This window comes from Mesoplodon mirus (assembly GCF_964341445.2).
Source record: "Mesoplodon mirus genome assembly, chromosome: 8".
Classification (NCBI taxonomy): Eukaryota; Metazoa; Chordata; class Mammalia; order Artiodactyla; family Ziphiidae; genus Mesoplodon; species Mesoplodon mirus.
In genome coordinates, this window is record NC_138984.1 from 9,226,176 (window position 1) to 9,251,757 (window position 25,582).

At 45.0% G+C, this 25,582-nt stretch overlaps 1 protein-coding gene across 8 annotated transcripts in view; it reads left to right on the forward strand.

Moving 5' to 3' along the window:
- SP110 (SP110 nuclear body protein) overlaps nt 1-25,149 on the forward strand; it is a 46,782-nt gene extending 21,633 nt beyond the window's left edge. For 2 of the 8 annotated variants that reach the window (XM_082631038.1, XM_082631042.1), the window contains 11 exons: nt 2,415-2,480; nt 3,964-4,113; nt 6,690-6,758; nt 14,670-14,768; nt 15,553-15,695; nt 16,067-16,111; nt 21,527-21,642; nt 22,281-22,389; nt 22,681-22,752; nt 23,346-23,486; nt 24,582-25,149. In XM_082631038.1, the coding sequence (XP_082487164.1) occupies nt 2,415-2,480; nt 3,964-4,113; nt 6,690-6,758; nt 14,670-14,768; nt 15,553-15,695; nt 16,067-16,111; nt 21,527-21,642; nt 22,281-22,389; nt 22,681-22,752; nt 23,346-23,486; nt 24,582-24,695 (1,124 nt within the window). In that variant the 3' untranslated portion in view covers nt 24,696-25,149. Of the gene's footprint in view, nt 1-2,414; nt 2,481-3,963; nt 4,114-6,689; nt 6,759-14,669; nt 14,769-15,552; nt 15,696-16,066; nt 16,112-20,934; nt 21,193-21,526; nt 21,643-22,280; nt 22,390-22,680; nt 22,753-23,345; nt 23,487-24,581 lie in introns of those variants that run through there. The other 6 variants (XM_082631039.1, XM_082631043.1, XM_082631040.1 and 3 more) reach the window with 5 other exon arrangements.
- The last annotated feature ends 433 nt before the right edge of the window (nt 25,150-25,582 follow it).

Genomic DNA, 25,582 nt, shown 5'->3' on the forward strand with positions numbered 1-25,582 from the left:
AATCTCCTGGGGAAAAACATAAGTGTAAAGAACTTATTTGGTCTCTATTAGGGTGGGTTTGATATTATTTTTATTGGTTTTTATGCCCTTTGGGCTACAAAAGACATCTAAGCCAGAAAAAGATGTGTGCTTTTTTACAGATGTGTGCTTCTTTCAACATAGAAATTTTTTCATACTATAAAAGCAATATGCTGTAGCCTTTGGAATTAGCTTGCTGTGTGTGACATAAAACCGCATCATCCCCCCAAAAATAGTGGCTGAAATTAGAGCGCTTAGTTCTCTCTCGTACAGAAGTAGGTGGTCAGGGCTCGTGCCATACGCAGCTCATTCTGGCTGTTGCTCCCTCATCCTCAGCATGCAGCATCCCCTTCACTGGGGTCCAGCCAGCCAGTGTGCATTCCATCCAAAGGAAAGAGGCAAGGTCAAGGAGAGGCATGCCTCCTCTCCCAAGGACACCCTCTGTATGTTGCATTTAGTAATTGTTACCATTTCATTGCCAGGACTAGTTACATGGTCACACCTGACTGCAAAGGAGGCTTGGTAGTGCAGTCTTTATTTTAGAAGGACAAGTATCCAGCTCGAAATCAGCAGCTTTACTACTAAGGAAAAGGGAAGAACGGAGAAAGAGGAACAACCAGCCCTGCACACTGTGTGGTGGGCGGTACTACCGCTCTCCACTCTTTCCGGTTCTCCTCCCCTCTTCCCAGACACTTGGAAAGCTGCATTTCCCAGCTCCTCGCAGGAGACAGGGCCATGAGACTAGTTCTGACCAAGGAGCTGGTGAGATGGGTGTCACTCCTGAGTCAAAACGCACGAGATACTGCTTAGCTCTTCACACCTTCTTCCCCCGATTATAGAAGTGTGTGGAAGAGGGAGGTCACAAAAGGCCAAACAGTGTGGATCTCAGCACCACTCACAGCGGACAGCTGCCCTGGAGACCCCGTCTGCGTCCTGCAGAGAACTCTGCAAGACAGAGAAATACACTGTTGTATGTTAAGCCACCAAGATTTGGTTTTGCTTGTACTGCAGCACAGCCTCTCCTGCCCTGCCCGATACAATGTTCCTCATAAAATCTCCAAACGGTACAGAATGTTATTAATCAGGAATTTAAATACCTATTTAATCTCCTTCCCCCACCTTATTTTTATACCTTACAAAAACACATACATTCCCATATATATGTATCTTTATATGTATACATTCTTTATGTATATATATACATGCTCATACTACCTAGTCCATCCTATAAACACTTTTAAACACCTTTTTTTATTATTGTGTGATTAACAATTTGTTTCAATAATAACCTATTGGTAGTAAGTTAGGCTATATCCAGCTGTTATCTGAAAATAGAAATCATATTGTGTGTGTTGGTATCTTTGCACATGTGTCCAGTAATTTCCTCAGAATTAATTTCTAAATGCGAGATTACTTGGTTAGAGTCTATATATCTTAAATTTCATATTTGTTACCAAACTGTTCTCCAGAAAATGTATTTGTTTACATTTCCTTTAATAACACACAAGTGTTCATTAACTACATCCTCATCAACCCAGAGATGATAAAACTTTTTAAAAGTTTGGGTATAATTAAAACTAAACAATACATTTTCAAGGGATTATTGGTGGTCTGAAGATGCTTTTTAGCGATGTCCCTGGCAGTCGAGTGGTTAAGACTTCTCTTTCCAGTGCAGGGGGTGCAGGTTCGATCCCTTGTCGGGGAGCTAAGATCCCACATGCCTCGGGGCCAAAAAAAACCCTAAAACATAAAACAGAAGCAATATTGTAACAAATTGAAAAAGATGTTAAAAAAATGGTCCACATCAAAAAAAAACTTTAAAAAAGACACTTTTAAAATAAATGTGTCGTGTATTTCCTCTTTTAGCACTTCCAATTTATGCTTTTTGCCTACTTTCCTAGTGTACTATTCATCTTTTGCTTTATCTATTAAGGACAGTAACCCCCTAACGTTACATATATTGCAGTTTTCCCCTTTTTTGTTTTAATATTGTGTGGATGTTTTTTGACGTATGGGCATTTAAAATTTTTAAGCAGTCAAATTTGTTCATCTTTTGCCTTTACAATTTGGGTCCTTGGCTAAGCACCTTCCTTCTTTGGCTAAGAAGATCTTTTATATCTATGGCTTATAACAATCTCTCTCTATATTCTAGTCTTGAAAAAACTGGTTATTAATTAGAAAATGATATATTTTAATATAATTTAGTATATCTCTATTACTTCTTTATTCAATCCTTTTTCATTTCCGAGTACTTTCTTCACATAGGTCTCCTGGTTTTCTTGCCTCCCCAAAAGTGATGGGAAGATAGAAAAAAAATTTACTTAAAAAGTATTGACATTTCAAGCTTGTAGATCAATATATATAGCCATAAGAGATTATTTTCTTTTCTGTTTTAGAAAGGAAGAGAAAAATACATAGCTGTTCAAGTTCAAAAAAAAGACAGAAAAAGAGTCTCCCAAGAGGTAAGCAAGAAGGGTGAAGTTGTGTTCATCAGGGTTCTTCTTAGTGTTCATCAGGGTTCTTCTCTCCAGCCACACGGCCACCCGGGTGTCACTAGAGCACAGCCAGCCCCATCTCGACCCCTAAGTCAGCCCATCAAAGGCTCCTCCTCACAAAAGGAGAACTATGTTGATTCCAACAGGCTTCTTTTCTCTTATCATTGGGAAGGAATGGGGTGGAGGTGGACAGGAGGCATCAGTCAATTTTGAGATTAGGACTGTGTCCAGTGCAAGTTCAGAGCCAGGAAGAATAGACAAAGCAAACCTGAATGTGCAGGCAGGATTCAGACTCTCAATCCCAAACTGGAGTTAGATTTGTCGTCACTGAGTGTTCAAAACCACCTGAAGCGATGCTTAGCATGCATTGACTCCATGCATGAAAATCATGTTATTTGCAGTATAAGAAACAAAACTGTATGTAACTCTGCATTCTTCTGGATCTTCTGCTTTATTCCTTTTTGTGCTCATCACCTTTTCTCCTTCTCCTCTGCATTCTCTTCCTCTTCCCCTCTCCTTTCTCATTCTTTTTGCTTTAGTTCAAGGTGTGCCAGTTGGTGGGGATTCCCTTGGATTTCCAGCCCTTGAATGCAGCACCCTGAGAGGGAATCTCCTGTCAGCCCCCAAACATGAATCATGACATGCGTTCCACTGCTTTGGACATTCCCCGAATTTTTCTCTTTGTTTCCAACACCCCTCAATCTTGGGGTTTGACCTGGGAGGGGACTAGGACCTCCTTGATCGCCCTTCTCCTCCTCTTGTCACTTTCTCTCAGTCCCCAACGCCACTGTCTCCTTGTCATATGCTGAGTTCTCTCCACCAACGACTTCTAGGAAAACTTGACAGTCAGACCTCTAAGCTTCTCCTGTGGGTATATAAAGGTAATTTTTGAAACAAAGAAATCTCTTTCAACAAATTTGTGTTTCAAGCTTTAGTGTAGCTTCTCCAAAATGGCCTCAGCTGAGCAGTTTCTTCTCAGATCTAGCCAGCATCTGCCTCTTCCCTGAAATGTATTGATTTAATAATTAGGGAACCCTGGACATTACAATGTTTAAGGGTGAAAAATACATAATTTGAATATTTTCTAAAATATGCTGCCTGTTACACATTCATTCCACAGAGATGAATTGAGTTGAGGGGTGCATTGGCACATGTCCTAGGCTCTGAGGACTCAGCAGTGAGCAAAACAGAAAACTCCCTGCCCTCATGGAGCTTAGATTCTCATCGATACACATGTAATTAATAGTCAGAAAGAGAAGTTAGTTTGGGGGAGAAAGAAAGATACCCACAAGAGAAGAGAGGAGTCATTATGGAGAAATAGCAAGATAGAAGTGAAGCAGTGGGTACAGAGATCTCAAAGTGAGGCCCCTGGGAGTGCGAGAAGCTTCGGGGAGGAGGAGGGCCATTGGGACCCCAATGAAAACTCTTCACAAATCGTTCTTTGGCCCAGGGTCAGCCTTACCTGGACGCAGAACCCAAGAGATGCTCCAAGTGGTAGATCAGGTGACTGAAAGGAAGGCCGACTCAACCAGAAGTTCGGAAGTCATGACACGGGCCCAGAAAGCAAGGGCTAAACGTGCCCCAAAGCCTGCAGAAAAGGGTAAGGCTGGCGATGGAATTTGTCACCTGGATGCTCCGTGTGGGAGGGGCTCCCATGGAGCAGGCACAGGGGGACGCAGATGCGTAAAGTTAGTAGTAGAAGGAGGGAGGGGGCGGATGAATGGGCGTGAAGACAGAGCGAGAGTCTGTTGGTCTGGGGGCGGCTGCTGGGAGAGGTAACCGCGCTCTCAGAGTGCAGGTCGCCTCAGCTGTGCCCTGCAGAACCCCATCCCCACTCCCCGGGGTCTACTGTTTACATTTCTATCAGCAGAGCCACCTCTGCTCCACGGAGTCTGGGGGCTCCTCTCTGATTCGGGCTGATCCAGTGACGGGAGTGGCATCAGACGTCGAAGTGGGCACATTCTCTGTTTTATCTCTTAATGTTTTATTTCTGGAAGTGAAGTAGATTGGTCAGTGGGTCTGCATATTTAAAATTATCCCACACTGGGAATTCCCTGGAGGTCCGGCTCTGTGCTCTCACTCCAGAGGGCCCGGGTTCAGTCCCTGGCTGGGGAAATAAAATCCCACAAGCGTCAAGGCCAAAAAATAAAATAATAAAATAAACGAATCCCATACTGATGATCAGACTGTTGCCAGTTTAGACTCCCATGAATGCGGTTTGGACACCCTCTTCCCTACATCTTCACGAACACCAGAAATAACAAGACTTTTCTGTTTGTCGAACATAAAGGCCAAGAATGATAGTCCTCCAGTTTGGAAGGTCACAGTACTGCTCACCAGCATCTCAGAAGGTCACACACCCCTGCCCTGTGGACTCAGGAATGGCCTCGTGACTTGGCCAAAGAAGTATGGGTGGAAGTGAGAGGGCTACTTCCAAGCCAAAGCTTGAAGAACTTTTTCTAAAAAGGGCCAGAGAGTGAATAATTTAGGCTTTGCTGGCCATGAAGTCTCTACTGCAACTATTTAACGCTGCCATTGTAGCGTGAAAGCAGCAGAGACAAAAATATAAACAAGTGGGCCTGTCTGTGCTCTAATAAAACATTAATACCAAAACAGGCATTGGAGACCTCCCTGGTGGCACAGTGGTTAAGAATCCGCCTGCCAATGCAGGGGACACGGGTTCAAGCCCTGGCCTGGGAAGATCCCACATGCTGCAGAGCAACTAATTCCGTGCGCCCCAACTAATGAGCCTGTGCTCTAGAGCCCGCGAGCCACAACTACTGAGCCCATGTGCCGCAACTACTGAAGCCCACACGCCTAGAGCCCATGCTCCGCAACAAGAGAAGTCACTACAATGAGAAGCCTGTGCACCACAACGAAGAGTAGCCCCTGCTCGCCGCAACCAGAGGAAGCCCATGCATAGCAACAAAGACCCAAAGCAGCCAAAAATAAAAATAAAAAATAAATAAATTTATTAAAAAAGAAAAAAACAGGCATTGGGCTGACTTGGCCCTTGGGCCGTAGTTTGCTGACGCCTATGATAAACCATTGAGATTTAGGAGGATCATAAATGACTACAGCATTATCTAGCCTATATTTACTAAGATGCCTGTTTTTTAAATAAATTTTTCTTCAGAATGTTTTCTTTTGAAGGTCCCCTGTTCATATTTGTCTATTTTTATATATGACTCTTCTTTTTTTGTTGTTTAATCAATTTGGGAGATTAACCCCTTGTTGCTGCAATTTTCTTATTTTGTTTTTGTCTTTTAACTTACTTGAGAAGTTTTTGGCTGTGGAGGGTTTAGATGTTTTTGGGTTTTTTTGGCCATGCTGTGTGGCTTGTGGGATCTTAATTCCCGGACAAGGGATTGAACCTGGGCCCACGGCAGTGAAAGCACGGAGTCCTAACCACTGGACCGCCAGGGAATTCCCGAGAGCCTTTAATATTTAGATATAGGCACATCAGTTTATTTTTTCCAGTATGGTTTATGTCAGAGTTTCTCAACTTTTGCACTGTTGTTATTTGGGGCCAGTTAATTCTTGGTTGCAGAGGCTGTGCTATGCATTGTAACACGTTCAGCAGCATCCCTGGTGTCCATCCATCAGATGGCGGTAGCGCCCACCTCCCAGTCTGGCAAAAAAGATTTCCTAACATTTCCAGATATCCTCTGGGGGCAAAATCACCCATCATTGAGAATCACTGCTTTATGCCCTGTACTTCTGCCTTAAAAAGCCCTTTCTATGTAATATTTATAAGGCTACATCCTTTATTTACTTCTAGTATTTGTATTAAGTATATATATATATTATATATATAAGTATATATAATATATATAAGTATATATAATATATATAAATATATAATATATATTTATATATTATATATATAAATATATATATACTTATATATATATAAAATATTGTTATATGTTATATTAATATATATTAATTTGTGAAAATTTGGCTTCTGTAATACTTTTAACCTTCCCATCTATTACCTGGAGCTTGCTATATTTTTTTTGGTCAATGCTATAATTTTTCTTTCGTAAGGACTCCTGTCTCTCTTGCTCTCCAAACTGGTAGAAAGACAGAAAAAATTACTTTGAGATAGTGACATAGAAAGCACGTAAATCTATGTTTCCAGTTATAAATGACTATTAATTGTTTTCTTTTTAGAAAAGAAAAGGATAAAAGATGTCTGTTCAAGTGCAACAAAAAGTCGTCAGAGAAATATTCCCATAAAGGGTAAGTAAGTGAGAGGCGGGGCCCCGCCCTCAGGCTCCCCAGGGCCCTGGCCTGCTGTGTTGGTCAGGGGTGCACGCCTGGTCTCTGGGGGTGAGCACCCCGTTGCTTCTGCCCCTCTGCGCTCTGGTGTGTCTCTTGGGGACACAGTCCTCCTCTCCCTCCTTCTCCTTCCCCTCCTCCTCCTCTCCTTGAACTCATTTTCCTTCTTTTTTTTTTTAAGAATTGCCATATTTTTAAAATATTTATTTATTCATTTATTTGGTTGCGCTGGGTGTTAGTTACGGCAGGCAGGTTCCTTAGTTGCAGCTTGCGGACTCCTTAGTTGTGGCACAAGAACTACTAGTTGCGGCATGAATGTGGGATCTAGTTCCCTGACCAGGGATCGAACGCGGGCCCCCTGCATTGGGAGCTTGGAGTCTTAGCCACTGTGCCAACCGGGACGTCCCTCCGTCTGCTTTTATAACATACTTCTTGGGCATTATCTCTTGTCACTCTCCCTTCCCTCTTTAGACGCCAGCCACACTGGCCTTTTTTCCCCATTAACTTATTACTGAAGTATAACTGGTGCTACCCAATCTGGGGTCCACACACTGGTGACATCTACAAGCCTGCTCGCTGCAGGTCTGCAAAAATCAGCAGCTTGTAAATCAGCTGTGACTCTGAGCACACTGGTTTCATAGCAAGACCCCGGTGGAAACAGCAGCGCATTGATTTCTATTCTGGTCAGATTCCTGTCTCATCGCAGGCCGGCATCTCGAGGAGCGCTGGTGCACCGTGCTTGTGGGAAAATGCATGTACATACTGCACAGCTTCAGGAATGAACACAAAGGAAAAGCCCACATGTACCCAGCACCCAGGTCAAGAAATAGAACATAATCCACACCCATATTCCAATCCCTACCCAGAGCCCCAAGGGTCGCCAGCAGCCTGATTTCTCTGAGCATCGTCACTTTGACATGAACGCTTCACCCTCCATCCTTCTCAGGGCCTGCTCAGTATGTCTCCTCCCTCCTTCACACACTCCGCCTCCAAAGCCAACCCCCTCACCCTCCTTCCTCCTTTGCTACACAGCCTCTGGCTCACCTTGAACAAAGCCTTCTCTGACCCAGCAGGCAGGGTATTTTTTCTTGGTGGCACTTGTCACAGGTATCATTTGTTTCTGATAGTATCAGATCTCTTTTTTTTTAAATTTATTTTACTGAATATAGTTGGCTTACAATGTTGTGTTAACTTCTACTGTACAGCAAAGTGATTCAGTTAGGTATACATACACATGTATCTGTTCTTTTTCAAATTTTTTTCTCATTTAGGTTGTTAGATAATATTGAGCAGAGTTCCCTGTTCTATACAGTAGGTTCTTGTTGGTTATCCATTTTATTTTTTTTAATTTATTTATTTTAACATATTTATTGGAGTATAATTGCTTTACAATGGTGTGTTAGTTTCTGCTTTATAACAAAGTGAATCAGCTATACATATACATATATCCCCATATCCCCTCCCTCTTGCGTCTCCCTCCCACCCTCCCTATCCCACCCCTCTAGGTAGTCACAAAGCACCAAGCTGATCTCCCTGTGCTATGTGGCTGCTTCCCTCTAGCTATATATTTTATGTTTGGTAGTGTATATATGTCCATGCCACTCACTCACTTCGTCCCAGCTTACCCTTCCCCCTTCCCCTGTCCTCAGGTCCATTCTCTACGTCTGTATCTTTATTCCTGTCCTGCCCCTAGGTTCCTCAGAACCTTTTTTTTTTTTTTTTAGATTCTATATATATGTGTTAGCTTAGGGTATTTGTTTTTCTCTTTCTGACTTACTTCACTCTGTATGACAGTCTCTAGGTTATCCATTTTAAATATAGCAGCATGTTAATGTCAATCCCAAACTCCAGAACTATCCCTTCCCCCCGACCCTTCCCCCCTGGTAACCATAAGTTCGTTCTCTAAGACTGTGAGTCTGTTTCTGTTTTATCACAAGTGTAATTAGCTGCCTGTGTACATCCTGTTCACTGAGCGAAACTCAAATGAGGTCAGAACATGGGTCCATCTTGCTCATTGCTCGATGACTCCTCTGTGCCTTGCAGTTTGTGCTTAAATAGCTGTCAAATCAATACATTATTCATTCTTTCTCATCAAGTATGAATACCAGTATCAGGGCCTCCACTGACGCATAAGTGAACTTCATGAAATTGAAAAAGTGCCCTTTCCACCATACACTTGACCTACGCCTGTCAGAGCTGATTCTTGAGACCAGGCCCTTTGCCGCCCTCTGCTGGAAGAACGTAGGAAGTGTGCAAATGGATTACAGCTCTGATGTGACTAGGAGCTCCCCACCCTCCCACCGTAAAGGGGAAATCCTTACTCAGTGCACATCCCACACTGCCATATGCAGAGGCCCTGCCAACAATATATAAGTGTTTACATCACTTTACAGTTGGCAAAGCACTTTGTTCCACACGTTGCCATTTAATCCTCAAAGAGGTATTTTTCTATCCATTTTCCAGATTCAATTAGAGCATAAAAGACTTGCATGAACTAAAATCAACCTAGGTGTTTTAATCCCAAGTCCTTTGTCCGTTACACTGAAAAAAAAAAAAAAAAAAAAAACCTCCTGGTGTTTTTAGGAAACACAAGTAGGAAGCAAAGAGTCCAGGCAAAGGCTGAGAGCTCTCCATCTGCATCAGCTTTTCCTGTCTCCTTAGCACCTCCACCCGGACTGTGACTTCAGATTTAACGTGTCTCTGTGCTGTTATTCGTCATATGATGTGGAGTCTCGTTGCGGTGTTTCTGATGGCATGGAAAGAGCACGAGACTAGGGGCCGGCACGTCCGGATTCCAGTGCTAGCTCCGTCTCACACAGTGTGGCGACCACCAGGAATTCTCTCTCCAAATCTGCACCTGAGTCCCCCGTCTATAAAATGCGGATCATTGCCATTGCCTTCCTTTTGTTACAGGTTGTAGTGAAAATAAACAATAGAATGTGTGTGCTGCTTTTACTAGTCCCTTAACTAGCGCTTCTCCTCCAGCCACTCCATCCCCCGCCAGGCCCCTTGTGTACAAATCATAGAGCTCCGGCCTTCTCCGCAGGCCGTGTCTTTGCAGGCATAGTTTCACCCTGTGCCTTTTCTCCATGTTCTGTAAGAACCCCTGTACTTAGTCTTCCCAATCGCTCACTGGGGTTTTTTCCATTCTGCTTTTCCTTGTTCTTTTCATTTCCTCCACCAGGCTTTTTATCTCTATGAACTCCCTCTGTTCTTTCCCCACCCCCACCGTGCAGCATGTGGGATCTTAGTTCCCTCACCAGGGATCCCACCTGGGCCCCATGCATTGGAAGCTCGAAGTCTTAACCACTGGACCGCCAGGGAAGTCCCTCCCTTTGTTCTTTTTTTTTTTTTTTTTTTTTTGCGGTACGCGGGCCTCTCACTGTTGTGGCCTCTCCTGTTGCGGAGCGCAGGCTCAGCGGCCATGGCTCACGGGCCCAGCCACTCAGCGGCATGTGGGATCTTCCCAGACCGGGGCACGAACCCATGTCCCCCGCATTGGCAGGCGGACTCTCAACCACTGCGCCACCAGGGAAGCCCCCTCCCTTTGTTCTTTGATTGATTACTTCTAGCCAACTTCCCGAGTTTGCTCACATTTACTAGCAGTGACCTAATAGATGCAGGAGAACTCCACACAGGCCTCACCCTCAGGCTTCCGTCCTTAGAGGCTTGTTTACTGAGATGAGAGGTGAGATGGAGCCAAATGCAGGATCATCAGGACCAGATCAGAAAGCTGTCTCCCTTTCTTTGTGACATCTTTGTCCGGTTTTGGTATCAGGATGATGGTGGCCTCATACAATGAGTTTGGGAGTGTTCCTCCCTCTGCTATATTTTGGAGCAGTTTGAGAAGGGTAGGTGTTAGCTCTTCTCTAAATGTTTGATAGAATTCACCTGTGAAGCCATCTGGTCCTGGGCTTTTGTGTGTTGGAAGATTTTTAATCACAGTTTCAATTTCAGTGCTTCTGATTGGTCTGTTCATATTCTCTATTTCTTCCTGATTCAGTCTTGGCAGGTTGTGCACTTCTAAGAATTTGTCCATTTCTTCCAGGTTGTCCATTTTATGGCATATAGTCACTTGTAGTAATCTCTCATGATCCTTTGTATTTCTGCAGGGTCAGTTGTTACTTCTCCTTTTTCATTTCTAATTCTGTTGATTTGAGTCTTCTACCTTGTTTTCTTGATGAGTCTGGCTAATGGTTTATCAATATTGTTTATCTTCTCAAAGAACTAGCTTTTAGTTTTATTGATCTTTGCTATTGTTTCCTTCATTTCTTTTTTATTTATTTCTGATCTGATCTTTATGATTTCTTTCCTTCTGCTAACTTTGGGGTTTTTTTTGCCAATATCACTGATGAACATAGATGCAAAAATCCTCAACAAAATACTACCAAACAGAATCCAACAGCACATTAAAAGGATCATACACCATGATCAAGTGGGGTTTATCCCAGGAATGCAAGGATTCTTCAATATATGCAAATCAATCAATGTGATACACCATATTAACAAATTGAAGGAGAAAAACCATATGATCATCTCAATAGATGCAGAGAAAGCTTTCGACAAAATTCAACACCGATTTATGATAAAAACCCTCCAGAAAGTAGGCATAGAGGGAACATACCTCAACATTAATAAAGGCCATATATGATGAACCCACAGCCAACATCGTCCTCATTGGCGAAAAACTGAACCATTTTCACTAAGATCAGGAAGAAGACAAGGTTGTCCACTCTCACCACTATTATTCAACATAGTTTTGGAAGTTTTAGCCACAGCAACAAGAGAAGAAAAAGAAAGGAATCCAAATTGGAAAAGAAGAAGTAAAGCTGTCACTGTTTGCAGATGACATGATACTATACATAGAGAATACTAAAGATGCTGCCAGAAAACTACCAGAGCTAATCAATGAATTTGGTAAAGTAGCAGGATACAAAACTGATGAACAGAAATCTCTGGCATTCCTATACACTAATGATGAAAAATCTGAAAGTGAAATTAAGAAAACACTCCCATTTACCATTGCAACAAAAAGAAGAAAATACGTAGGAATAAACCTACCTAAGGAAACAGAAGACCCGTATGCAGAAAATTATAAGACATGATGAAAGAAATTAAAGATGATACAAATAGATGGAGAGATATACCATGCTCTTGGGTTGGAAGAATCAATATTGTGAAAATGACTCTACTACCCAAAGCAATCTACAGATTCACCGCAATCCCTATCAAACTACCACTGGCATTTTTCACAGAACTGGAACAAAAAAACTCACAATTTGTATATAAACACAAAAGACCCTGAATAGCCAAAGCAATCTTGAGAACGAAAAATGGAGCTGGAGGAATCAGGCTCCCTGACTTCAGACTATACTACAAAGCTACAGTAATCAAGACAGTATGGTACTGGCACAAAAACAGAAATATAGATCAATGGAACAGGATAGAAAGCCCAGAGATAAACCCACGCACATATGGTCACCTTATCTTTGATAAAGGAGGCAAGAATATACAGTGGAGAAAAGACAGCCTCTTCAATAAGTGGTGCTGGGAAAACTGGACAGGGACATGTAAAAGAATGAAACTAGAACACTCCCTAACACCATACACAAAAATAAACTCAAAATGGATTAAAGACCTAAATGTAAGGCCAGAAACCATCAAACTCTTAGAGGAAAACATAGGCAGAAAACTCCATGACATAAATCACAGCAAGATCCTTGTTGACCCACCTCCTAGAGAAATGGAAATAAAAACAAAGATAAACAAATGGGACTTCATTAAACTTAAAAGCTTTTGCACAGCAAAGGAAAACATAAGACAAAAAGACAACCCTCAGAATGGGAGAAAATATTTGCAAATGAAGCAACTGACAAAGGATTAATCTCCAAAATTTACAAGCAGCTCATGTAGCTCAATAGCAAAAAAACAAACAACCCAATCCAAAAATGGGCTGAAGACCTAAATACACATTTCTCCAAAGAAGATATACATATTTCCAACAAACACATGAAAGGATGCTCAACATCACTAATCATTAGAGAAAGGCAAATCAAAACTACAATGAGGTATCACCTCACACCAGTCAGAATGGCCATCATCAAAAAATCTACAAACGATAAGTGCTGGAGAGGGTGTGGAGAAAAGGGAACCCTCTTGCACTGTTGGTGGGAATGTAGGTTGATACAGCCACTATGGAGAACAGTATGGAGGTTCCTTAAAAAACTAACAGTAGGGGCTCCCCTGGTGGCGCAGTGGTTGAGAGTTCGCCTGCTGATGCAGGGTTCGTGCCCCCCTCCGGGAAGATCCCACATGCCACGGAGTGGCTGGGCCCGTGAGCCATGGCCGCTGAGCCTGTGCATCCAGAGGCTGTGCTCCACAACGGGAGAGGCCACAACAGTGAGAGGCCCACGTACCGCAAAAAAAAAAAAACAGTAGAACTACCAATACAACCCAGCAATCCCACTACAGGGCATATACCCTGAGAAAACCATCATTCAAAAAGAGTCATGTACCACAATGTTCATTGCAGCTCTATTTACAATAGTCAGGACATGGAAACAACCTAAGTGTCCATCAACAGATGAATGAATAAAGGACATGTGGCACATATATAAATGGAATATTAGCAACAAAAGGAAACAAAATTGAGCTATTTGTAGTGAGGTGGATGGACTTAGAGTCTGTCGTACAGAGTGAAGTAAGAAGAGAAAAACAAATACCATATGCTAACACATGTATATGGAATCTAAGAAAAAAAAAAATGGTCCTGAAGAACCTAGGGGCAAGACAGGGATAAAGACGCAGACCTACTAGAGAATGGACTTGAGGATATGGGGTGGGGAAAGGGTAAGCTGGGACCAAGTGAGAGAGTGGCATGGACATATATACACTACCAAATGTAAAATAGATAGCTAGTGGGAAGCAGCCGCATAGCACAGGGAGATCAGCTCGGTGCTTTGTGACCACCTAGAGGGGTGGGATAGGGAGGGTGGGAGGGAGGGAGACGCAAGAGGGAAGAGAGATGGGAACATATGTATATGTATAACTGATTCACTTTGTTATAAAGCAGAAACTAACACACCATTGTAAAGCAATTATACTCCAATAAAGATGTTAAAAAAAAAGAATCTAAAAAAAAAAGAAACAGCTCCTGCGGTCTGTCTCTAATTAATTCACCCACAACGAGGCTGGGGGGAGTGGAAGCAGGAATTGCTGATACTTACGTTAACCCTTTTACAATTCCTTCTCCTGAATCAGAACCCCAGACCCTACTCAGGGGCTGTGAGTTGCCAAGTCCCTCCATAGGCAATGTGCAAACTAGTCTAGAGCTCTCCAGGGTTTTCTTTTACTCATAGAGGAAGAAGCAGGGGAACAATCAAATGAAAAGGGACAGCAAACGATGAAGACTAACACTATCCCTTCAGTGCTAACTGCCTCACTCACCCCCATCTTGGTAAAATCATAGAGAAATTTTCGCCAGCTACATGAATGCAAAGAAATATTTTGGGTAGGCAACTTCCATCAGCACAGAGGGATAAACAGGATGCTTATGGAATAAAGGAACTTTAGGTGATAGTCACTGAATTTGTGAATTTAAACACATTCACCGAAGAAGCACAGTATGTTTTATTAAGTTATTTTATTTGATGTAGTGTTGGCAGGGGTAGTTTTGTTTATTAGAGACTCGTCTGTTCACATATCTAATCTGCTACTCAAAATGGAAGACTTCCTGTAAATTAACCAGAGGAGACTCCCTACTGCCCCTCATGGTATTACTGTCATTACTATTATTATTAGAATTCATGGAAAATTCATGAGGGAGACAGAATGAAGACTGAGGAACGCTCATCTGCTCTTTTTTACTTTCAGAAACACCTGAAGATGAAACTCTGGATTTTCACTCTCCTAAACTTCCTGTGACCTGTGGTCAGGCAAAGGGGATTTTATACAAGGAGAAAATGAAACAAGGTGAGTTCCTTGATCTTCTGCTCTTTGGAAACCCTAGATGAAGGAATCACTAGAAGGGAAGAAAATATCCACGTGTGTCATTGTTCAGGACATGGATCCTGCAAGCTAGACTGCAGAAAAAGCAATGCTTTTGAAGAAGGAATTTTTGGGCTTCCCTGGTGGCACAGTGGTTGAGAATCTGCCTGCCAATGCAGGGGACACGGGTTCGAGCCCTGGTCTGGGAAGATCCCACATACCGCGGAGCAACTAGGCCCGTGAGCCACAACTACTGAGCCTGCGCGTCTGGAGCCTGCGCTCTGCAACAAGAGAGGCTGCGATAGTGAGAGGCCTGTGCATCGCGATGAAGGGTGGCCCTCACTCGCCGCAACTAGAGAAAGCCCTCGCCCAGAAACGAAGACCCAACCCAGCAAAAATAAATAAATTAATTAATAAACTCCTACCCCCAACAACAACAACAAAAAGGAATTTTCAACCTTTTCAATGTCATGGTACATCTGATGACCAGGCCACTCCCCTCCCACATGGAAGTCATCCATGGACCCTGTGACACATGTCCTTGCCACATAAAAGGCAAATTCTGTCCCAATCCTTCACCAGTAGGGCAGGTTTTAGGGCTTCCTTCAATCTGAGAGAGGAGGAATCAGACTCCCCTGCTACTGCTCCCACCTCACAAGGAGTCTCTGGACCCAGAAAGGTGGAGCATCACAAGTAGGGGGTTGGAGGTTTAGGGTGAATTCACAGAGGATGGAAGTGGATCCAGGAATGGGCTGTCTTTACCTTACAGGCTCCTCAGAGAAGTGTATTCAGAACGAGAAGGGACTTTGGTTCACACCAAGAGAATTTGAAATTGAAGGAAAACGGAAACAATCAAAGAACTGGAAGCGGAGTGTGTTTTGCAGAGGAAAGAGCCTGGAACAGCTGCTGAAGGTATTGTAATAACAAGGGACACATAGGTGATGAGTTTAATTCCTTGAAGGATGAGTGGAATTTCAATAACAGAAGGGTGAAGACATTCCCATTAGGATTCCACAGCATGATTGAGAAAATGCTAAACGATCATAGAAAAACATTGTGAGTGAGAAATTTAGGAACATAGATTGGTGCTAATGGTGGGGAACTTTAAATGCAAGGAGGGATTCAAGAAGCTTAGCCTGGTGGTATCAGAGGGGATGGGCTGGAAGGAAACTAGATGAAGACAGGAGACACCTGTCTTGTTTCATTAGGAAGTGGAAACTTGGATATTTACCAAAGAAGAACCTCCAGAACAACCCCATTCATTGACCCATCCTCTCTTTCAGAAAGGACTTTTGCTCTGTCCTTCAAGAAAAAGTCTCAAGAGAGAGGTAAATAGCAGGTGAATTTCCACCACATTCTCAGTCGTCACGTTGCCGACTTTCTGTGTCCCAAGGCTTGCCTGGGAGTTCTCGACTTTCCCAGCCTCAAGTCACCTTCCCATTTCAGCACTGCATCTTCATGACAACTGCTTTAGCTCACTGGTACATGTACATGCCGCCATTATTTTCAAAGTTAGTTTTAAGATGGGGAAGCAAATAACTCTTTAAAATAAAGATTAGGACAAAAGCGTGTGTTTTAGGAAAAGATCTGTATATTTGGATGATTACCAACAAAAGACATCAGAAATACAGTGCCCTACTTTGGAAAGTAGATAGGGTATTGAAATAGACAAGAACAGTATAAGAAAGAATAAGGTCATCGTTGATTGAACTCCAAGTATTCCTCAATTCAACATGCTCATTACTGGTAGCACCAGAATGGAATAATGTGTTTGAACTGAGCTTTGTCTCTGCACAGCCTCCCTCCAGGAGAAAATGTCAGTCATCCATTGGCTGTACCCGCTGCTCCTCCCCAGCTGTCTTTACTTCCATAAACACAACTTCCAGTCCCGAGTCCCATTCATGAGCTTCCCGTTAGATACGAACCTCCAGCAGAGGCAGTGGTGCCTCTCCCATCTTGCCCTGGAGGTTAGCCTGATACTTGGCTGGATTCATTCAAAGTTTATAAGGCAATGGTCCCCCAAAGCTGTTTATTGTATAAACCATCTTTTCCATGCTGATTTGAAATATCTTGGTATGTTTAGGGAGGCTCCTTGTAATGGCAAAAAAATAGGGAAGAATACGGATGTCCATCAGTATTGTAAAATAAACTGATACATCAACAGAATAATACTTTTTAAAAATGGATGGTTTGCAGGTATAGACCCATCCTTCAGTCAGTGGAAAACCACCCCAGGGTTTTAAGGTCAAGAAAGCTTCAGGAAGCTTAAACTGGAAAGAGCATGTACGGAAGAAGCCCAATTTTGCTTATGTGAATATGTAAGGCTATGACTAAAAAAATATCTGAAAGAATCAGTTATTCTGGGATGGGATTACAGGGTACATCTGACTTCCATATTATATATTTATGTACAGGTGGAATTTTTATAATGATCCTTAATTACTTTTGTAACCAGAAACAAAATAAAGATATTTAAAATCCAGATCATTAATGGCCCCAATATTATAGTTCCTTCTTACTCATAATGCTACAAGTCAGCAAATGATAGCCAGGGGCACACTTGACCTGACCATTCAGTCCCCCATCAGGAGCCACATTGAGATAAAGAAAACAAAGTTTAGTTCTAATCATGAATGGACCAGCGCAGGCCTTTCCCCCAGCAATGTTTTCCAGCATGTCACTGTCACTCTGCAGTATACCCAGTCTCCCCTGGTGTCTAGCTCTGTTTATGTGTACCAGCAAGAGATCTGATGCTAATACTATAAACGTGGGGGTTTTGGGGGGTTTTTTCTTGTGTTTTTTTTGCGGTACGCGGGCCTCTCACTGTTGTGGCCTCTCCCGTTGCGGAGCACAGGCTCCGGACGCGCAGGCTCAGCGGCCATGGCTCACGGACCCAGCCGCTCCGCGGCATGTGGGATCCTTCCGGTCCGGGGCACGAACCCACGTCCCCTGCATCGGCAGGCGGACTCTCAACCACTGCGCCACCAGGGAAGCCCCTAAACGTGTTTTGTGGCTGCCCTGCAGGGTTCTGCTCCCTTGACCCAAGGCAAAATGGGCAGCTCAGGGCCTGTGAGAGCCTCTACTTCCGGAAGGGCCCAGTATGCAGCCAAAAGTTGCTACCCTAATGGCATGTAGTGTGTGACTGATAGTTTTTGCTTTTGTTTTTTGGGGGGTTTTTTTTGGACAAATTCTAGAGCCTTTTGTTGAGGAGTTCCCATTCAAAGTGGGCTGATTTGCAAATAAAAGCTTAAATGGGTACAAGTAAAATCTGTGAATGAGGACTATGTTACCTTCAGAACTCAAAAGGGGTAAAAATGGGGGCTTCCCTGGTGGCGCAGTGGTTGAGAGTCCTCCTGCCGATGCAGGGAACACGGGTTCGTGTCCCGGTCCGGGAAGATCCCACATGCTGCGGAGCAGCTGGGCCCGTGAGCCATGGCCACTGAGCCTGCACGTCCGAAGCCTGTGCTCCACAACGGGAGAAGCCACAGCAGTGAGAGGCCCGTGTACCGCAAAAAAATAAAAACAAGAAAAAAGGGGGTAAAAATGTTGGGCAGTTGTTGTGGGATTGAGTATTCAGAGGGTCGATTACTGTTTCTTGACAGTGTCAGGAATAGAGCAGCCCTCAACTGACCAAACAAAGCCCAGAAATTTGCTGAGCTGGTACTGCATGTGGGGTGATGACCCTTCCCTTTTCCTGAGTTCCTTTCTGAGTAGTTGTATATTCTGAATGAGTATGTCAAAGGAGAAGGATGTCATCAGTGTTGTGTCATACCTGTGCTCCCCGGGGAAGTCGGATGCAGTCACAATTTTGCCTGCAGAGACTGTGTGTGATGGCAAAGCTGTAGAGGTACCCCATGGTAGCCAGGTGAAGGTGTGTTGTATCCCTGCAAAGGTGGAGGCCAGCTGCAGCTGAGATGCTATTGAAATAAGCAGTGAACCGAACATATTAGCCAAATCTGTGACAGTGAAGCATTTACCACTTGCTAAGTGGATGGCATCAGTAATTGCAATAATATTGGATACAGGGACCTTAATGAGTGGGGCTTCTTTGTGAGTAACTGTATGCCACTAAATTTAAACAAGGTACCCACTATCCTCTTAGGGTATTTACCAAACAGATAACAGAGGACAAACTGGTATACCTTACCTTAACCATCAAAACTGTTGCCTTACCAAAATGCCCCAAGGTCATAACACTCATTGCCCTAACATATCCTGTAGTGGGCATTGATGCTCTGATCCAACAAATAATAAAGTAAAATTAAATTAAATCTTTGACACAATCAGCTTTATAACATGGACCTTCCTCTCTGTTAAAATAGTTAATAGAACTCAGTATAAATTAAAACAAGGCCTTCGAGGATAGAAACTTATAATACAAGATCTGTATGTTTAGAGCAAGCGTGATGATCTCTACTTTTTCTCCATTTAACTGCCCAATTTGGCCTGTTCTTAAACTTGCAAAGAGTGAATGGTGCCGCATGGTGGATGCCTGGAACCTCAGTGCCGTGGCCCAGCAGCCAGCCACACAGCTCAAAGCGGAAGCCAGCAGGGCGCAGAACCAGTTAGCGATCCATAGCAAGAGAAGAAAGACCCCTGGGGCGGGGGTGGGTGGTCACCCAGACTCCTGCTCGCTAACCCAAGTGGGTTCAGATAATGACACCAATGATGCAATACATGTACCAAGAGAGAATGAAAGATTTATTACCCACATACAGAGTCTTTCTGGGAAGAGGCAAGGTGAGCCACCCAAGCTGATCTGAAAATGGCTTGAGCTAAGAGAGGGTGTAGCCCAGCGTTTTATTATGGTGGGGCAAGGTGAAGACTCCCTTGCTGGGATGGGGTCTGTCTGGCTTGAACTTCTCACTGTGGTCAAGGGAGGGAGATCGTGAGCTTTCCCATCACCTTGCCCAGATGTGCCAAGAGGGGAAGTTGGGCTTGAAGCCATCAACAGTCAAACATGAAAACCGGAGTCAAACTCTTTTATTACAGAATGTGATTCTGGGGTTGTATGTCCTTTGTCTACCATTTCTTTATCATATCATGTGTGCTGGAAACTTTCACTCCAGAGTATGGCAAGGGTGGTGGGGGTGAGGAGTGGCAATGGTGCTCAAGGCTCTGGACCCAACCGGGGTCTCAACCAGGAGGAGTGGGCCGGTCTGGGCTATCTGGGAACTGGCATCTGTACTCTGGACCAGGGCAGGCCACATGTCCAGTCAGAGGCAAGAATGGCCATAGAGTGTCAACCCCGAGAACAGAGAAAGGCAGACTGACAAGTTCAGGATGGGAAGGCCAGAAAGATTCCCTGACATTCAGGGTCGGGGAGTCCTCCTTATGAGGCCCTGGGGCCTAGTAAGTGGAGGGGATGAGCAGGAAGCCTCCCCAGTTAAGAGAGGTGGGGGCTTCCCTGGTGGCGCAGTGGTTGAGAGTCTGCCTGCCGATGCAGGGGACACGGGTTCGTGCCCCAGTCAGGGAAGATCCCACATGCCACGGAGCGGCTGGGCCTGTGAGCCATGGCCGCTGAGTCTGCACGTCCGGAGCCTGTGCTCCGCAACGGGAGAGGCCACAACAGTGACAGGCCCGCGTACCACCAAAAAAAAAAAAAAAGGGTGAACAGAGTCCCAAATCAAGATTTTTCACTCTGGCTGAGTGGCTAGTTTTGCGAATGGACACAACATGTCCATCCCTTATGCCCTTGCCCAGGTCCTCATATTTGTATTATGGACGGTTGAGGGTAGTGGCAGGGTTTCTCTCCTTGGGTGTAACTGATTCCCAGGCCCTTTGAGCCTTTGCTCCAGCTCTTGATGGTCTATTTCCTGACCACCTTCCATCCATCTGGTGGGGACAGTATCACAGTCGGGTAAAGGCAGAAGGACCCCTCTTCCTGACTCCCACCTTGAGTGCAGAGAAAATGGTCCCTTGGGCGCGTGGAGCCCAACACTGTCTGTCTTGTGGGGCTGGGAGCGGAACCGGGGTTCCTGCCTGCGAATATTTATCCAGCCGTAAAGACCGTGTTCCTCACATAAATCACTTGTAGAATTTACTACATTTTAAAGCCATGAGAAAGACCCCGGTGGTTCCTCAGGCCCCCAAAAGAACACATTTACACAGCAACTCTCTGTCTTTGTATATCTTTCTTTCTGTGTGTCAGCATAACATCAGAGACTGTCCTCTGAGTTGCCAACACGTTTGCCTGGCACGGCGCACAGCGGATGAGAACAGCTCTGACCCAGGCACGGGCAGCCTTGGGGCCAGCCTAACTCAGGTACTAACTTACTTTGACTGCAGAGAAAAAGCATTCCTCCTTTCCAAGGCTCGTCAGATGAGACAGTTACCCAAAGCTGTGTTTTCTCCAATTTCGTGTACCAACAAACCCTCCCCGGGATCCTGTTAAAAGGCACATTTCGATTCCGTAGGTCTGCGATTCTAACCAGCTTCCAGATAATGCTGACGCCGCTGGGCCTCAGACCACACTTGGCGTAGTAAGGACTTAAGTGACCTTCCAGCCCCTTCCAGCTCTGACAATCTGTGGTTCACGCGGCGATGTGGCAGCTCTTGCCGCCTGCTCTCCCACGATTGCAAGGCCGGGCTTGTCCTCGGTCTGCGGGCATTCCCAGTGCGCGCCCCGCTGGGTCAGGCTGAACCGTCTAGTGGGACACGAACGCCGTGTTCCAGATTCCCACAGTGTCGGTGTCCGCGGTTCCTTCTGACCCCAGCGGTGCCCGCATTATCTCCCTTTCTAGCAGGAAGACTCCAGGGAATGTGAGGTATGCTGTAGAGGGGGGCTGCTGCTCTGCTGTGACACTTGTCCAAGGGCCTTTCATGAGGACTGTCACATCCCACCTGCGCAGGCCAAGAGGTTAGTGAGACGCAGCCCCGCCTCGTGCGCGTACACTTCGCCCAGGCTCTGCCTCTGGTCTCTCCTCTCCACGTGGAAGAGCAGGACCTGCGAGCATCCTGGGCTCGGGTGGCCCAGCGCAGCCCAGCGGGGCCACAGCCTGTGTTCCCTCTGGTATCAGTGTCTGAGTCCGTGGCTGAGCCACCCTGACGGCCACTGCCTCTGGGAGATGGCCTTTCCTAGTTTTGTAACCCAGACTCCAGTCCAAGGAGGGTAAGGGACGAAAAACACCAGTTGTCTCTGTTCTGTGTGTATCCAGAAAAGGCAGGAAACGTGGCCTGCTTCTCCCATTTCCCCAGGGTCTCGACAGGCTGATGGAGCCTGGGTCCCCCAGGGGCTTAAGACCCAGTTGCCAATACTTGGGCCTGGTGGGCAGGGCTCCCTGTTCTCCCAGCAGCTCTGAGGGGGGAAGGAGAGCCCACCACTCACCCTGCCACCACCTGACACCACACTGACCCCTTTGTCGCTGCCTTGATGGGAGACTCCCCTTTGGGAGGTGTCCCCTTCATCCTCGGCCGTGCCCATCAGCCATTCCTGAAAGGAAAACAGTGACTGTTTCCAGGGACCTTGCCCTTGCTCACTTATGTCCGGCCCCTCAGGAGCCCGTGGAGTTGCACCTTCTGCAGGATGAAGGAGTCTTCTGGAAGCCAGCAGTGTCTCGGGGAATCTGGGGTCCTGGCAAGGCAGATGCAGCCCGAGGAGCAGTTGGTGAGTCGGATGGGAACCCCAAACCTACCCCTTTCCCCTCAAAGAGGCAAAGGGTCCAGGGAAGAGCACCCAAAGGAAGCCTTCAGTGTCTCACTTCAGAGGATAGAGCTTCAGTGCCCAAACGTGGAGGACTAACAGAATTCAACCCCCACCCCCCCATCATGGTGCATTGGCAAACGGGGTCGGAAGTCCGCTGTGTTTGGCTGCCCCTGTTTGTGGTACCTGGGCAAAGGCTTGGCTTCACTTTCTCCAAATAACATTTCCCTTTAAATCCCTCTTCGCACTTTACAGAAATGTGAGTTTCTCCTCTTGAAAGCCTACTGTCATCCACAAAGCTCTTTCTTTACGGAGACCCCATGTAATGTAAGTCCTATTAGATGTTTCTCAACTTCTGGGCATCTCTCTGATGTTAAACTCATTCTGGAAACGTGGAGTGTGAGTCCTGCAGGTACCTCTGTTTGCAGAGAACAGAAGGTTTAGCTGCAGACTCTGGAGTGGCGCTGCCAGAGTTGAATGGGGTTCAAACTCGACCCCATTGCATACCAGCTCTGGGACACAGACGAGTTGCTTCTCCTGCCCTGTATCTCAGTTTCTCCTTCTCTTCTGTGGGAATGTCTTTCTTAGAGAGAGCATAACGTGGAGGGTACAGACTCAGGAGACTTGAACTGTGGGTTCAATGTAGCTCTACCAGTTTTTAGCTGTGAAATCTTGGGTAGGTTACTTAACTTCTCCATCCCTTGGTTTCTCACCAATAAAACAGGGATAATTATAGTACCAGTCTCTTAGGGTTGTTGTGGAGATCCTGTGTTAATATAGTGGCAAAGCTTAGAACAATGCCTGGCACATGGATGTTGGATGTTATTATCAGTATTACCCTGGAAATAAAGACTCGTGTTGGATCCATTTCAGCGATGATGGCTATGCTAACATCACCTCTTTGATGGCTTTGCCCCTAGATTCGAGATTATGGTGAGCCCTTTAGGGAAGCCATGTGGTTGGACCTGGTTAAGGAAAGGCTGGCTGAGAAAGTGTACACAGTGGCCTGGTTTCTACGGGACATGCGCCTGATATTTCGCAACCATAAAACATTTTACAAGGTAAAGGGCACGTCCTGCCTCCGTTTCACATGCTTTCTACCTTCCCCTCATTTCTGGCGCAGCAGAGCTTTGCAAGAATCTTACCCAGTCTTGTCCCGGGGAGAGCTCAACAGGACAAGGATTGTAGAAGGAAACTGCCTCCAAAGCCCAGAGGCGGAGAGGAGGATGTCAAAAAGAACAGCAAGCAGGACAGGGAAGGATCCTTGTAAACGGTACCTGAAAAAAAAAATCCATCCTCAGTTTCAGAAAGATATGCTACTCCCTCGGAGTAGTCAATTTCATCCTGCCTCCTTGTTTAAACTAGGGGGAAGGCAGTTTATGCTTACATGGTCCTTCATGCCTCAGAAACACAGAAATAAATGAATGAATGAATTTAAATGAAATAAATTAAACATTCAGGATGCTCATGCTTGGATTTTTACTCTTGAATTTCCCAGTGGACTCAAACATCCAGATTTGCCTTCAGCTGGCATTGGCTCCATCCTTCGTTAGTAGGGAGAGTCAACGAGTTGAGCTACCTTGCAATCCAAGGCATTCTTAACTTTAGTTTATTGAGTTTTCCCTGATGTTTACTCTCACTTATACAGGTATTTCTCAGGACATATCTAGGGTAGATTCTCATCTCCACCCAGCCTCCTTCCTCTCCTGCATGCCACAAGTTGGCATGTTCATGAGCCACAGACTGTAAACTGGTGTCCATCCATGGAGCTGGAGGGGAAAGAGTCAACCCAGGGAGCCCCTTGATGCCTGGCACAGTCTTAGCCTTGGAGAACAAAAGGGTCAACCTTTCTTCAAAGAGTGGGCTTTCAAGAAAAGCTTTATCTTTCTCTGTTTGGCACCAAACTCAGCCTTTGCAGGGGTCAAAATTGGCTCATCGGTCCAGATCGCCTGTCAGGTCTAAGTTAACAACCAGGCAGAGTCTCATGCATTTGAACATTTGAGGGCAGGCAGCATCTTCCCACCTATTCTGCCCGACGGCAGGGGAAACACAGCATTTGGGAAAGGGAGGACAGGGCTCCTAAAAAAGCACGAGTGATTTGCTGGTCCTAATCCTTTGTCCTTAGACCTCTGTGTGTTTGCTTTTTTCTCTTTCAGGACTCCGACTTTGGTCAGGTAGGACTGGATTTAGAGGCAGAATTTGAAAAGGACCTCAAAGAAGTGTTTATTTTTCATGAAGCCAATGAGAATGGCTTCCAGGTTCCTCCTTGATCCTGTTCTGGACGAACTAAGGCATCCCAACTTCAGGATCCAGATGATGTGGCCCTGGCCATCCTTAGATTGCCAACGAGTCTGGAATGTTATTGGTTGCTTGTTGAGTCAAATCCAGACCCTTCAGAGCATTGTCACACTCTCCACCGCCTTTTATTGTTTCTTTTTATATTTCATACCTCCAAAAAATTAAATATTTGCTTAATACTATTAAATACCCCATCACAGTTCATATTCTCCCCATTGTGTCATAAATCTTTTTACAATTGTTGTTTGAATTGGGATCCAAACAGCTTCCACACACTGAATTTGGCTAATCTATCTCTTAAGGCTCTTTTAATCTGTAAATTCCCCACTGCCTTTTTTCCTTTCTGTCTACTCTTTGGATAACCTGGGGTCTTTGTCCTATAACTTTTCATATTCTGGATTTTTCTACACCCCCTTAGTGGCATGTTTTTCTCTCCCTGGCATTTTTTGTAAAGTAGAAGTTAGATCTAGAGGCTTGCTTAGATTCAGGTTTGGGTGGGCGGGGGGTGGAGGGGTATTTCGATTTGGCTTTTTAGTAAAGAGACTTCACAGGGGTATCCGTGTATTCGTTTGTAATGTTAAGATCATCCAGCAGGTTCAGGTGCTACCAGCCTCACCCATCTGTTATACATCACCCTTTCCCCTAATGATTTTAGCAGCCACTGATGCTCATTGCCTAAACACATTTCACTAGGGTTTGCAAAATGATGACTTTTTTTGGCCGTGTTGGGTCTTCGTTGCTGTGCGTGGGTTTTCTCTAGTTGCTGCGAGCGGGGGTTACTCTTCATTGCGGTGTGCGGGATTCTCATTGTGGTGGCTTCTCTTGTTGCGGAGCATGGGTTCTAGGTGTGTGGGCTCAG